Raw genomic sequence first — 13,847 nt, forward strand, 5'->3', positions numbered from 1 at the left:
GTGTGTGTGTATGTGTGTGTGTGTGTGTGTGTGCGTGCGTGACAGACTATTTCCTTTCATGTATCACTTGCTCAAAAACCAAGAGTTTATTCGTCCTTTTACCCTCCTGGATACAAAGGCGTTACAGTATTGGAATTGGAACGTGGAAGGGGGATGAGATGGATGTACGAAAGAGAGTGCAAGAGAGAGACACTCTTTGATGCTAAATGTAAAAGAGTGTTTCTGTGATCAAGCAAGTAATACAGCAGTAAGAGGCTTTCACAAAGTGAAAAGTAACAGGGCGGTTAGATATTTCATAGCACTGTGTGTGTATGTATGTGTAAGTCTGTGGAAACAGAAAGTGCTCTTTATGTGTTTTGACTTATTTTCAACTCATTAATGTTTTATATGAGGGCAGAGATATGTTTTCTGTAGCTTTTCATGCAGGAAGAAAGGCCGGGTTACAGTAATATACAATCCTCCTTCCTCTATAAAGACGGTCTCAAGGGACTTGAAGAATCATTGAAAACAAACACTTCATTAAAACTATACCACACATTGACAAGCTTATGCATATCTATCCATTAAATACATAAATAAATAAACACACATAATATAGCCATAACCTACAAGAGGCCATTTACTATAGTTAAAGGAGGCATGGCATGAAGTGGAACATAAAGAAAACAATTATTTGTAATAGTAATTATTATGGATGTCAATTTAACGTCAATTTTGTATAATTAAAAAGCAAGATGGTGTGTAATAAAAAATAGCAGAAAATAGGGATCTTGCGAGGCATTATTCAAATTATAATTGACTTAAACAGTGTTTTAAAATGTTCCACCCATAGTTTGTGACACTGAAGAGTGAGATGCAGTATTCTTATATGTAATTATCATTACATATAATTTTGAATTCTGAGGAAGTGCATATGTACAAAATTGATCTAATATACTTTCTTAATATGTTCAAAAAAAATGTGCACATTGCTTAGGCAGCCTTTATTTGTTCGAAAATACAGTAAACAGTTATACTGTGAACTAATATTAAAATTTAAAATAACTGTTTTCAATTTTGATGTGTTTTAAATCATGATTTATTCCTGTGTTGGCAAACCTAAATTGCAACTACTCCAGTCATTATTTTCACATGATCCTTCAGAAATCATTCTCATATGCTGGCTTAGAAATGTCATGATTATTTGTTTAATAGAAGGTAAAAAGAATAGCATCTTTTTGAAGGTTTTTTTTTGTTACTTTTGTTAAATGTAATGCATCCTTGGTGAATAAAAGAAAAAATTATTGTAGTGGACATCATTGGGGTCTCTGGGACACCAAACATGAAATCAGTAAAGTCAATATCAATAAAACATTAGGGTTAATCAAAGACATAAACAGAGAAGAATATACACAGCATTCCGGTCTTTGGGAAAGTCTTCCAAATGAACTTGAGAGAACTGGCCCAGATTTCTCTCAGGGAGATTTTTCTGTGATAAATGTACTCTGCGGTGATAAACATCTCCCTTGATAAAATTTATCATCTGTCATCATTTTCCATGCTGCAAGAGATAAGAACAACACCAGATTCGGTTTAACATAACCATCAAATATATCCATGCAACCCACAGGGCTCAGGAGGGGGGTAGAGAGAGTGCGTTAGAGAGGATGAAACGGTTGCAGAGAAGAAAAAAAAAATGGTTAATGCTGATTTAGCCGGCCTGAGCAACTGACAAGGGCCCCAAACCCAAACCAGTTTAGGTTGGTTTCCAGCAGACACTTTCAAAACATATAGTTAATTCATGACATTGACGATGGATGAAACATTTCCTCAATGCTTCCTGCTCCACCGATGCTCATTGAGGCTGTGCTAATTAATTTATAGTGGGAATCTTTGCAGCTACATTTGCACACAGCCTCTTGGATCCATGAGGGCAAACACTGCACACCTTCCTGTTCCATTAATCATTCTTATCTCTTTCTCTATTTTAGCTAATGCTATTGATTCAGTCCACTTTCACTGCATTATGTAAATCAATGAGCCAGATTCTTCACCTCCAAAGATGGGGGGTGCTAATGGCTGATGAATACTTTTCATCAAGCGGACAAGTTTATCAGGGGTCACTAATGCTAATAGATTATTCAGGATCATGCTAGAACAAAAGCAAAGCAAGAGGTGACAGATTTCAAGGGCAACTGCGTCATTAAAAAATAATCAACACAGAATAAATGCATCTCTTCATTGAGGCAAATACAGGAAAAATACATAAGGTGAAACTGAATGGCACAATGGCAAAAAGTCACAAAATTTACCTGAATTCATCCCATGTGTTTGTTGTTAATGTAGATGTTGTGGACAAAACTGATGTTTTTCTCATCCTTTTTTCAGGAACAAGGCAAAATTGGAGTCACGTTCAACATCGGAACGTCTGACATTACTGTTCAGGAGAGCAGCACCGCTGTAAATGACGGCAAGTACCATGTAGTGCGCTTCACCCGAAATGGGGGCAATGCTACACTTCAGGTGGACAACTGGGCCATCAATGAGCACTTCCCCTCAGGTAAGACCTCTCACCGACCGCTTCAACCTTTGGCTTATGACATCAAGAAGATGTATGGACAACGCACAGAACTGGACAGCAACTGCTTTCGAGCTATTTCTAAAGTCACTTTGTCTCCCCAGTGACTGTGCAGTGTACTTTCATTTAGCAACATCCTGTGAGCCTCAGTCACAACAATACCAACAAACAGTACATTTGTAGCCTCTCCTATTTTCCTAAATTACATTTAATTGTCAATTAGATGTTGTTGTTTTTTTCTTCCGTGGCTGGAAAATAATGGCATTTTGTTTTGCCGCACTGCTGTGTGGGTTTCTGTGGAAAGCATTGGACGTGGTGTGGAAGTAGCTGACAAGTTTACTTTTTAATTTTATTTCTCCTTTTTATTTTTTATTTTTGTATATATATTTTAATTAGTAATTAATTCCTGTGATGGCAAAGCTGAATCTTCAGCATCATTACTCCAGTCTTCAGTGTCACATGATCCTTCAGAAATCATTCTAATATGCTGATTTAATGCTAAAGAAACTTTTCTTATAATTTTGTTGAAACTGTGATATTTGGGGGGTTTTTTCAGGATTTTTAAATGAGTTGAAAGTATGAAAAAACAGCAGGTATTTGAAATAGAAATAGAAATTTTGTAAAAAATATAAATGTCTTAAAGGTCACTTTGGATCATTTTAATGCATCCTCGATGAATAAAAGTATTAATTTATTCGCAATGACCCCAAGGTTCTGAACGGTATAGTATACAGTAGGTTTTTCACAAATCTAGTATTATATCTCTTTTTATTTTTTGCTGTTATCTTTTTATTACTTCTAAGAAATTAGTTAAAGTGTATAAAGGAATCATTTACCAGCAACGTCCCTTGAAGGTGAGTTAGTTCACTCTGCAGCCATCTTAATAACGCCTCTGCTATTTCCTAGGCATGCAAGCACAGCTCTTATCTAATGAAAAGGGAAAGACTGCAATTTCCAAACATTATATTTCAGTATGTCACATCAGCTGTGTATATCTCTTCCATCTACACAAGCGTTCAAACGATTGGGATCATCAAGATTTAGATTTTTTTTTAAGTATTTTATACTTTTATTCAGCAAGGATGCATTAAATCGATCAAAAGTGACAGTAAAGACATTTATAATGTTACAAAAGAGTACTGTTTTTAAAAAATGCTGTTCTTTTGAACTTTCTATTCTTCAAAGAATCCTAAAAATAATATATCAGTTTCCATGAAAATATTAAGCAGCACAACTGTTTTCAACATTGATAATAATAAGAAATGTTTCTTGAGCAGCAAATCAGCATATTAGAATGATTTCTGAAGGATCATGTGACACTGAAGACTGGAGCAATGGCTGCTGAAAATTCAGCTTTACCATCACAGGAATAAATTACATTTTAAAATCTATTAAAATAGAAAACAGTTACTTTTTCATAATATTACCGATTTAAATGCAGCCAACCCAAACTTTTGAACTGTAGCGTAAATGTGAGTTTATGCAGCATCACACTTTACAGCCCCATCCACTGTAAAAACTAATAGTAATAAATTAATATTAAATATTAAATACCTTCTAAATGGCTTTAGAAAAAAGTTTAACTGGATGCCATTATTTAACGACACCGAACCTGGTTCCTTCCCCTCAGGTGTGATCTTTCCATTTTACCATTTTCTTACCGTATCTAGTATTACATCTCTTCTCAGTTAAAAGCAAGAGCAAAGGGGGGAAATCATGACACAGCCAGTTCCTCTAAGCTCATATTTTACTCCATTTAGCATGATTGGATAAATTGGAGAAGGTCGAGAAGTCTGAAACCTCTAAGGTTGTCATGACTTTATATATAAAAATCAAGATTAGTACAAAATCATTGAAAGGGAAGCCGTCACAGTGATTTACTTGGATAGCATTAGAGTAATACGCTATCAGTTGGATCTTTTCTATAATGCAGGTACATGGAGTACAGTTCATTTCGTGGGAGTATTAAGGAGAGATTATACAACGCAAACTTCCTCCACTTGTCTCTTCAGCTGGGTCACACACAAGAGACACGCTTTGTTGAGCATTATCCTTACTGAGCAAACATTCTCATCAAAATTATAAGAAATTCTAAACAATGCATACTTTTGTAATAAGAGTAATTTGTCTTGTTCATTACACCAGCGTGTCCATTTTTTTCTGTTTGAGCATCTAAGGGCATCAGTTTGTGTTCCTGTTGGCGCTGAATAAACCCATTTTATGTGGCCAACTCTACTAATGCACCCATTTATCAGTCTGCCATTTATATGAATGATATTAGGCATGACAAATATATGCAGCAGCGTGTCGCCGTGCTGTTCATATGGATGCATTATACAGAAGTCAGCGCCTGCCTGTTTTAGGTCTAAAGTTTCATTTTTGCCAACATGGGCATTTGCAGCAGACTCACATAAGAGCTGGGGAAATATATCACTGAGATTTATAGGTGGCATGGTGGTATAACACTTCTATATAAATGTCAGCAAAATGTACTTTCTCTGCCAAAGTTTCAACATGATAATAAAATATTTATATATTCAGATGGCCACCTGCGAATAGAATATGATTATGCTTGAAGACAGATGTCCCCTCATGGCAGGCTGCTCTTTGATTTGGCACTGATTTCCTTGTAATGTTTGATTTCTCAATTCGATCTTGTCAGGACGTTGATGAAGAAATATATTTGGTCTCTTTGATGGAGCTGCAGTTCTCAAGTGATATTGTGAGTTTTTGGTGCGCTGCCATGCTATCCTTTATTTAATTTACAGGCTAAATGAAGCAGGTTCTTGAAGACCCATGGAGAGCACTGAACCACGCTCAACATCTGTGCTTTATTTTCTTAATGTGTCAAAGAACTAATGCCTAATAGTTTTGCCACATCGGTTCCAGAGCTGTGCTTTTGCCAAGTTATTACACCATACCTTGCTGCGCTAAGCACATACAAATAGCAAGGGCAAGGTAGCTCGTTGCGTCTTTGCCTATTTATCTTCCACGGGTCCCAAGAGGTCAAGCAGAGATGTCTACAGGGCCACAAGCACTGTCACCTAAAGCTTATGACTGTCATTACAACGTAACCCGAGGCCATGTGCAGAATACTCAGAGAACTTTACTTTGAGAATAAATTGTGCTGCGCTTGTCCATTCACTTTACTAGAAATACCGAGCCAAGTGCCGCCACATGTCCTAATACAATTCGCACACCCTCCGGTAACGGCTAACAAATATGAGTAAGCATAAGACTATTACTCGTCGGTTGTAGGCATTGTAGGTTGCTTTTTTGGCTGGATTTGCTTGGATTTTTCCAGAAAATGCTGAAGGGAAATTCAACGGTGTCTATTATTTAGGCTGTAGCTGGCAATCTGGAGTTGAAAATCAGCACAATCTTCTCTCGTTCCCTTCACTTTACCATATAATGGACTTAAGGAGTGGAAATGTAGTTTTCTAACTCACTGCAAGAGTCAGATAAGCAACTTCTTTTCAAGGAACTGTATACCTTGGACTAACAACTGCAAGCTATAAGACGTTATATTTAGAAAACCACAGATACTAAGTCTTGTGAAGAATTATCTCACGTTGTCAGTGATATGCTAACCGCATTCAGACACAAAGAGTATCGAATAGTGTTGCACAAGATATATTTTAACCCTTTACAACAGGCGTTTAGAATGATTCTGATTAAAATACAGCTGTTTAATTCAGTTGAAGATAGTGATTTTTAGCAACTCCCACCAGGTTTCAGTGCTGGCAGCATGTCACCTCACCGATGCCATGTCATCACGCTTACTTGTGAAATATAATAGATTTAATGACTTTTTGCATTTAGAGGGCATTTTAAAGGGTAATAAATAGAAGGAGGATTAATTCCTCTGCCGAATCCTATCCTTCACAGAGTGAATTTCTCTTGTAGCTCAGGTGATATCCAAAGAGATTTGTAGTTTAGTCCTTTGATTCCAACTCTGCTAGTCAGCCTCAGGTAAGATGAGGTCTTAAGCCTGACTGTACTGCTGTCGTTTTCATATTTGTATTTTAGCCTATATATTAGAGGCAACCACAACACTTATCATCCGATATTGGGGATGTTTAAATTTAGCAGTATTGGTTGATATTGGTATTTAAATATTCATGCCTATTTCTGTTTTTTAGATCTACATTACCTTTTTAATTTATTATAACATAATTTTATATGCTGATATTGTATTAATAACTGTTTATTATTTTATTAATTTTAATCTTTTTATTTACACATTTGTAAACATTTTACATATATTTAGGTATTTTACTATTTTATTTTTCTATTTTTTTACACTATATTACCTTTGCTATCATCTGAAACTCTGAAAAGCTTCAGCTTCTGACATTTTTTTTAAAAATACTAATAATTTAATAATCCTTAATAATTCAAGTATTTAAAAAATACATTAGATTTAATACATCATAGTGTTGATATGCCTAGATTCTTTTGCAGTATCTACAGTTATATTTGTTTTTAGTTTATATTTAATGTTATTTCTTTATTTAGTTAGTTATAAAAGTATAAAATTTTAATACTGGCACCACGGTTTTTGGTTAAACCAAAATAGAAAATAAAATAACCTGCATGGTAGAGGCGAGGGAAACTGAAAAATCGCCTTTTCCTTACCAAAATAGAGCAAAAGCAAATGGAATCAGTCGAAATCTTTATCACTCTGGCTGCAGCCCTAAACTGTCCCACACACCCCTGCAGTTTGGCATGAAATGTCAGAGTGTGTCAATCAGACGGCAGCTTGATGCTATGTTCAAGAGACAAGTGTATTCGTGGGACAGGGGTTACGACAAGGAACACGGAGGGGATGTTATATCATTTTTGACACACGTGTGTGCAATATGATGGTTTGACGGTGTGTGTCCGTGTCTGCATCTTTATGTGTGTGTATGTTGAGAAGAAGATGACTTCTTTCTTTATGGCTGTGCAGAGGCTTTTTGATGTCCCTGTGGCTGCTTTGGCAGTTCCAGGACCCAGGCTGGGTAATAGCGAATGACAGCGGGGAAAATGGTAGACGATTATATGCGATGGGCGCTGCTATTCTGCTATAGCACTGACAGTGGTTCAGACCGCCATACTTCAGTCAAATCACCGTATCATTTTTGTACCATCAGCCGAGCGAGGTTGGTAGAGATATTCAGTTCTCTCACTTCACATCTTTTGTCGCACACCCTGCTGAAAACTGTTAGTCCAGATTCACTTCATTCACCATGATGCTCTTGATTTACACAGCTAAAAAGTACTATTCTGATACAAGATTTATTTGTCTGCTTTGTATTTCTTTAAAGTGCAATCTATATTTAATATGTAATAAAGCACATTCTAAAGAAGCTTAATTTGCATTAAAAAGCCTATTTGCATGTAAAAGAATGATTATGACTTTATATGTGCAAAGCACAATCTTATATTGGTGCAGCTTGCTGGTTAGACTTGATTGTAAATTTAGTAAAATATATAGTTTTTTTGTACTGTAATACTGCATGCAGATATGGTGCAATAATTCAATGCATTCATTTATTCATATATTTTTTGAATAGAATAAGTTCATTCTGTGCAACTGCATTTTTTATTTCCACACTGTCAAAATCTGGTATAGGATTTACTTTGAAATATTTTTCACTCGGGAAACGGTAACACATTGAATTAAACTTCAAATTTTAAAGCAGGAAAACTCATTTTAAAAAACCCTAATAAACATATTCCAATAAACACTTTTAAAAATATTTTTTACAGTGAAACATATCCTTTCAATAATTGAAGTGTGTGGGTGTGTGTGTCTGTGTGTGTGTGTGTGTGTGTGTGTGTGTGTGTGTGTGTGTGAGAGAGAGAGCGAGAGAGAACCTTAAAAAGTTTTTTATAAATTCTTTAAAAATACTTTTTTTTCTCTTTTTCTCTTTAATTTTTTCTTTTTATTACACATATGTGTATATATATATATATATATATATATATATATATATATATTACCCTTTTTTATTCTACTTTTACTTTTTTATTCTATATTTTTATTTTTATATATTACCCTTTTTATTCTACTTCTACTTTTTTATTCTACATTTTAAATTCTTTTTGAATATGTTAAGTGTGAAGCCATCAGATGTATTTTTATTTTTTCATAAATGGCAGTTACAGCACCCTATTATGTGTGATTGTGCGGAGATTGAGCTCACAGGTGTAATCATATGTGGTTACCCCATGCTGTGTCATCCCTTTAGTTGCTGAAGCAAGCTCAGAAATTATGCTTTAGGGTCCCATGGTGCCCTGCTTCAGTAACACCATTTCAGGTCAATGACTTCTAAATCAGCATGTTCTGCAAGCATGCATAACATGTCGCGCCACCTTAATGCTAATGTCTGGATGACGTACATGATGTTTTTGACCGAAAATCCAAGTTGTTTTTGTAACCTCTCTGTAAGGTTGCATATCCTTTCTTTTGTTAAAGCATTACAGGGCTTTTTTCCCTCTCGAGACTGAGTTCTGATTCTAAGGTCAGCTTATTCCTGATGCAGTAAATTGCAGTAAAAAAGCCCTACCTGCTCTGTCTGCTTTTGCTCGTCTCCATTATCCTGTTTATTTGGGCAACCCTGTTTAATATGAATGAGTTTAATTCTCTTTTTTTTTCATATGGCTCACATAAGATGACCAAATGTTTTTCTTTCTTCCTAGAGCATGTCTTACCAGAAGGCAGTTCGGAAGTCTTCAGAAACCTCCTGTTAAAATAGGAGGAAAAAATGTTATCGAGCATCTCAGAAGCAACATAACATCTACAAAGACCTGACTAGGGCTACACGATAAATCACATGCGATATTTAATGCGCATATTGTCAGTAAAGCCGGTTCTGTAATCAGCGGTAAATCTCCATTACGTGCGGGCTTTCACATGGAGTAGCATTTACTACACAGAGCCGTTGTTCACTGACAAGCTGCGCAAAATATGATCGTGGTTTTGCGCAGCTTGTCAGTGAACAACGGCTCTGTGTCCCATAGTAGTCAGCAGCACACATTTCACGATAAGCAATCTTTCGCAAAACCTTGCGCTCTTTTTGAGCACGGATGGAGCCGGGGCGGCTCGACTGCAATGCAAGAAGACAATTATCTTTCAAAACAAAAAGACAAGATTGCATTTTTGACAAAGAAGAAACCTTTTATCGCAAAAAAGATTCAAGACAGGGTTCGTATGTGCGAAATAGACACTTGTGTATCCTATGAACCAAATACAATTACTTGTATCAAAAACGAAATCTGTTGCCCTTATAAATCTCTCCAGAGGGGGAAAGAGATAAGCTTTCAATATGAGCTGTCTTTCTAATTCCACGATTAAATGAAACCACCAAGGATGGTCGGATAAACGTTCCCACTCTCATTGTCTCCTCAGATACTGAGGGACGATCCTCTGGAGTCACATTTCTTATTTTGTGTTTGTAGTGAGATGATATGCAGAAAGTCTCTTTCGGTTGAGATACAAGCCAAGTAAGAAGAGTGCTCAGGGAGAGAATACAGAAAAGGCTGGAGAGGGAGAATTAGACAGAGGCCGGGTCAACGAGTCGAGTGTTTTAAATTTCAAAATTTCTCCTTGTCAAAGTTAAAGGTGTATTAAGTATGTGGACAGAGTGACATATTTAGTTCTTCACTCACAGTAACTGAAGTATTCATGCAGGAGACCGCAGACTTTCGGATCTTTCAGTGCTCATTTACCTTTGGCTTGAAATGAGGAAATGATGCCGACTATACCCCATGTTGCGCCTTTTTATGCAACCCTTTTTACTTCCATAATGTAATGTATTTCTGAAAGAAATACAATATTCAGTATGCACATATAATATGAAAGTGGGCTTGATTTCATGTTGATTTTAATTTAATTCACATTCCCAAATTTATTGTACTCTGTGAATGAAAAAAAGATTGGTCTGACAAAATTGGTGGTATTTTTTGATAATAAATACGTTTTATTTCAGTGTTATTTATGCACTGTAAAAAATTTCAATTGAATTTGGATGCAACTGGGTTGCATCTGAAAATCTTGAAATCTTGCAATGATGACAAAGCACTAATGACAAAGCACTAATGAAACCTTTGGGCACACCCTGATGCAGACAGAAAAGTACATTTTAAGTTAAAAAATGAAATGATGCCTTTTAAATAATTTCCAATGTATCAATATCAGTTAATTAAATTTGTGATGAAACAGAAATTGCAACCATTTCTTGGCACAAATCCATTGCACAACAGGGAGCATTGATGCTGACTGGATTTGTAATAGAACATGTACATTTCATATTATAGGGCTACCTTAAATAGCATAAAAATAATATCAAAATATAACGGTCCACAATATAATGGCCTTGTGAAACGATTCAGTTGTTCATTTTCGTTCGGAATGACGAACTCCTCTTCCGAAGTGCCATTCACTAGACTAAAAACGGCGTTTGAAATTCGCCTTTGAAAAGAGCGACATACATTTCACCATGGCTGATTGTTAGTTTAATGTCATCTTTTTACTTCACAGGACAATTGCAAAAGTTTACACACGCAAAAACCCATTCAACACGCCCATGTTAACTTCAAATGACTGCATTACTGTGGTTTACATTAAGTTACACGTTTCATAGATTTCAGTTAACGTTAGTCGTATTAAGCATAATGGCTTATAAAAGAGAGAAAGACCGCGTGATCTCTTCATATCTTTTCACGTCACGGAAACACAAAAATATCATACAACTAAAGCTAAAATTAATCATAGTAACACAGCTTTTGACATTAAGGCCTGGTTTCACAGACAGGGCTTAGACTAAGCCAGGATTAGGCTATTAGGCTAAGTAATTTTTTATAAATGTGCCTTACAAAAAACATTACTGGTGTCCCTCTTGGGACAAAACAAAGGCATTGATATATTTTAAGATCAATCAGTGCAAGTTTCTTTCAGTTGAAACAGCTCAGACTTACATTTTAGTCTAGGACTAGGCTTAAGCCTTGTCTGTGAAACCGGGGGTAAGTGTTTTATGGATTAAACAAGGTGAAAGACCTTGAAATTTCCCTCAGACATATACAACGCTTATTCAATGTTTTTATATGTTGTACGTATGTGTATAAATATATACATTTTAAATAAAACATTTACACCTTTTTAATATACGTTTTGATAAATTCAGTCTAAGTACAAATATTTATTCAGTGCCACTTGACTTACCTGACGCCTTAACTTGACATACACTTAAATATCCACTTTTCTTCAGATATACAACTCATAAAACACTTTCTAAATATCCACTCAAAAAAAGTCGAATATGTTGCATGATTTTCTCGTTAAATTTAGTCTAAAAAAATAACATTTATTTAGTGGGACTTACCTGACGCGTGAACTTGACAAGATGGCGGCGCTGTTTCTCCCGCGAAGTCACTCAGGCCCGTGCACGTGCGGAATGATCTCAGCATTGGCTGGATTTCTTTTTATTAGTTCAGTCAAACATTCAGGTATTCTGAATGTTGACTAGATTTAAAAAATAACCATTAATTTAATGTTTTTAAAATATATTTGTGCAGACTTAATATAATATGTCTTCTCAATTAAGCACAAGCAACAAAATTAGTTCAACTTAAATATTTTTGCCCTTACAACATTTTGTGAATTGGATTTTTTTTTACAGTGTGCACAGTTATAGTATTTATTCATATTTAGAATAAGCTTTTATTTTTAATTTTTCAATTTTTATTTTATTTTTAACTCAATTTTAGTTTTAGTAATTTTTATGTTATGTGCTTTTGCCATTATTATTAATTTTGAGATTTTTAAACATTTCTATTTATCTTTATTATTATTTCAATTTTAGTTTTGATAATTTTAGTACTTAAACATTTGTTATTTTCAGTAGTTGCCAAGGCAACATTTCCAATTTTCATTGAAGTTTTTAATCTAAAATCTAGATTTTTATTTAATATCAGCTTTTTCAATTAATGAAAATTATTTTTCATAATTTTAGTTTTAGTTAACAATAACAATACCGGATAACTATTTCAGTGGCATATATATATATATATATATATGCATATATTTATTTTTTTTTCTGTAAGTGGTCAGACCCCTAAAACATGTGTTGAGGGCTTTTTTTGCCTTCTCTCAATGATTTTTCTTTAAAAAAAAAAAGACACAAAACAGCAATTTGTCACTGTGAAACACAACACAGTAGTGTTTATGAGGAGATTTTTTTTTGTTTTGTTTTTGGAGGCTCAAATAATACTTGGCAAGGCCGATGGTTTCATGCAATAAGCTATATTTGTTTTCAGCGAGCAATGGCGTCCCGCAGCAATTTATCACTCGGTGGCGAGAACAACTGCACACAACACTGCTGGATTACAAAGGGAGAATGTTCACAATCACACGGTTGTTCTCATGAATTATTTTGAGTTGTTGTTATTAGCAGCCTTTTCCACAGAGAGAGAGCCGCACTTATCACGTCTAATTATACAAAAATATAACAATTTCTATGAAATATCTCATACATTTTAAATGTGGCAGCAGTTTAGGGTTTCTTTGGCATGCACTCGTGGTACCGCAGAGCCATTAAGGGTTCCTCGAATTTAGAATTAAAGGGAATTAAAATGCACCGATATCTCACATTCTTGTATGTGTTTGTGAAACTTAATCACAGTATCAGGACAACTCCCCCGCAGCGTGTGATCCTGTGCCATGTTAACACCTCCTAATGCTGTTTCATTTTCAAAGAGCCTTTCATGTTCTCAGGAGTGAGAAAAGGTGTCATGCCCTCTGTACTGCTGGATCAAAGCAGCACAAATCCACAAATGTCTATGTACCAGGCAGTCCTCCATCCCTAACCCCACTGTCCTGAAAAATGGCAACAAAGCTCCTAAAATATTTTACATATTTGGTTTTGAATATAAAATCATTTGGTTTGTGTAATGCTTAGATAGGCATGAAAAGGAGAGAAGAAAACAGAATTGGGGCACAATTCAGGCTGAGCTTGAACCTTCGTCTCTCACACACCACAGTTCAGATATTTTAAAATATATCTCAGTGTTTTTGTCTATGTAATAAAAATAAATGGGGTCCAATGCAGTGTTACTTTAGAATTATTTATATACTATTATAGTACTTCATATTTTTTGAATCAGCTTTTATTTAATATTTTTGGTTTTTATTTTATTTTTATTTTAGTAATTTGGTTGTGCTTTTTTAAATGTAACTTATATTAATTAATGTATAATTATTTTAGGTTTAGTAATGTTACTCATTTAATTTTAAGTACTATTAAAA

The 13,847-nt window shown here is 35.0% G+C and overlaps 1 protein-coding gene across 1 annotated transcript in view; it reads left to right on the top strand.

Annotated features, from left to right (window-relative positions):
* LOC107690776 (neurexin-3a-beta) overlaps positions 1 to 13,847 on the top strand; it is a 100,146-nt gene that overhangs the window by 47,005 nt on the left and 39,294 nt on the right. The window contains exon 3 of the mRNA XM_016489195.1: positions 2,368 to 2,539. Within this exon, the coding sequence (XP_016344681.1) occupies positions 2,368 to 2,539 (172 nt within the window). The remainder of the gene's footprint in view (positions 1 to 2,367; positions 2,540 to 13,847) is intronic.

Source organism: Sinocyclocheilus anshuiensis, unplaced genomic scaffold (genome assembly GCF_001515605.1).
Source record: "Sinocyclocheilus anshuiensis isolate Anshui unplaced genomic scaffold, SAMN03320099.WGS_v1.1 scaffold3606, whole genome shotgun sequence".
Classification (NCBI taxonomy): Eukaryota; Metazoa; Chordata; class Actinopteri; order Cypriniformes; family Cyprinidae; genus Sinocyclocheilus; species Sinocyclocheilus anshuiensis.